Here is a 1,880-nt window from a genome sequence, read left to right on the forward strand (position 1 = left end):
AGTGGGTGGTGAGCACAGCACCATCTGGAGGGGTAGGTCCACATGGCCTCAGGGGGGCAAGCGGATATCCTACGCTGGCCCAGGCAAGCCAGAGGTCCCTGTGGGGTGTGCAGGAGGAACACGGTGAACTCAGTTTGTGCTGCCTAAGCAGCAACTGCAGCAGGTCGAGGCCCTCAGCTGGGCCTCAGCAGCTCTGTGGATTGAAGCTCAGCGTGAAGAAGCAGGGCAGGGCGGATCCAGCAGTGCAGAAGGAGGGTTGGTGGGGCTGTGGGTGCAGGAACCCGATGACCATGGCCACACGCCCAGCCTGCCTGAGCTGTGGGGGCTGCCAGCTGGAGCAGGCTGGAGGTGCCCACCGCTGGGCATGGGTTCTGTGGGTTGGCCTGTGGTGCAGCAGAAGGGGCTGGGATGCTACAAGCAGCACCAGGAGAAGGGCAGAGGAAGCCCTGCAGTGCAGGAGTTTTGGGACACCCATGCCAAGGGGCAGGAGTGGAAGGAGGGGAGCCCACACAAGCTGCTGCAGCAGCCAAAGCAGCTGCCTGAGTGCAGGGATATCTCCTGGGAACATGAGGAGGAGCTGGAAAGTTCCAGGGAGCAGAGGGAGTGGTACTGAGAGAGCAGCAGACACCTCAGCCAGGTGGCAGTGGTCCTGGGAGCAGTGCCTGCCCACTGGGAGAGACTTGAGCTGGTAGGGACGGCCTGCTGGGACCCAGGGGCCTGAGGGGGTAGGGCTCCTAGGGATGCCCAAGATGCAGGAAACACACCTGGAGGGGAAGGGGCCCCGGGAAGGAGCGCTCCCTCCACCAGGGGCACAGGACCCAGAGGTGGTCAGAGGAGAAGGTGGCATCTCCAGGGCAGAGGGGAGCACAGGATGTAGGGCTGGGGGAAGCAGAGGAGCATGTGAACTGGGGGTGATGGAGGCCACTGCTGGACGGCAGGCTATGGCCCGCAGGACCTTCTTTTGCCACCTCTGCCTGGGCATGAGCATTGGATCCATGTCGCCAGGGAGGCTGCAGAAGGTGGCAGGTGAGGAAGTTATGTGTGATTTAATGCCTGTGGTGGTTACGTTTGTGTGTCAACTTGGCTGGGCCTGGTTGAGTGGCTGGGCAGCTGGTGGTCGTTATTCTCCACGATGAGACTGGCAATCATCTCCATGGTGGGATCTACCACAAGCAGCTGAGTAGCTGCCTTTGGGATGTGGTCTGCTTCCTGTATGTAAGGAGAAGCCTTGGAAATGGTCTCTAGCCTATGGCACGCTTGGACTCTCCATGTAGCCGTGTCGTTGCTCAGCAGCCTGCTATGCTCTGCCGACCTTGGGACTTACAACAGACTTAAGTTAATGGCCTGCCGTGTGGTTTGGTAACATCGAGACTGCGCCTTTTCACTTGTCAATCTTGGGGCTTCTTAGCCTCAGCAGCCAACAGCTGTCTGAGTGAAGAAACGCCTCTAGCTCCAGTGGGCCGGGAACAGGAGGCAGAGCTGGACCCCAAAGTTGAAGGGCTTTCACCCAGCCCCTAGAACCTGGCACTTTGAACTTGAACTTAAAGCCTCCAAATTGTAAGAACAAACTACTATTTGTTGAGGCGATCCCATTTGTGGTATATTCTTGTCAGAGTGGCACTAGGTAACCAGAACAATGCCTATTTTTGCACAACAAACTGGTCTTTGGTACCTAACCATGTTGATAAAGGAGGGGTGAAACCAAAAAACCAAACTCACTCCTGTCGAGTCAATTCAACTCATAGCAACCCCTCCTTGGGTTTCTGAGGAAGTATTTCTATGGAAGTTGTTGTTGTTAAGTGCCGTCGAGTCGTTTCCGACTCATAGCGACCCCATGCACAGCAGAACGAAACACCGCCCGATCCCGTGCCAGCCCCACA

General features: G+C 57.3%; 1 protein-coding gene across 1 annotated transcript in view; it reads left to right on the forward strand.

Moving 5' to 3' along the window:
• Positions 1-914: 914 nt before the first annotated feature.
• Positions 915-1,880, forward strand: part of PITPNM3 (PITPNM family member 3) — a 144,970-nt gene continuing 144,004 nt past the window's right edge. Inside the window, exon 1 of the mRNA XM_042780494.1 lies at positions 915-1,026. Coding sequence (XP_042636428.1) covers positions 915-1,026 — 112 coding nt within the window. The remainder of the gene's footprint in view (positions 1,027-1,880) is intronic.

Source organism: Orycteropus afer, unplaced genomic scaffold (genome assembly GCF_000298275.1).
Source record: "Orycteropus afer afer isolate SDZICR_OR568_19922 unplaced genomic scaffold, OryAfe1.0 scaffold00042, whole genome shotgun sequence".
NCBI lineage: Eukaryota > Metazoa > Chordata > Mammalia > Tubulidentata > Orycteropodidae > Orycteropus > Orycteropus afer.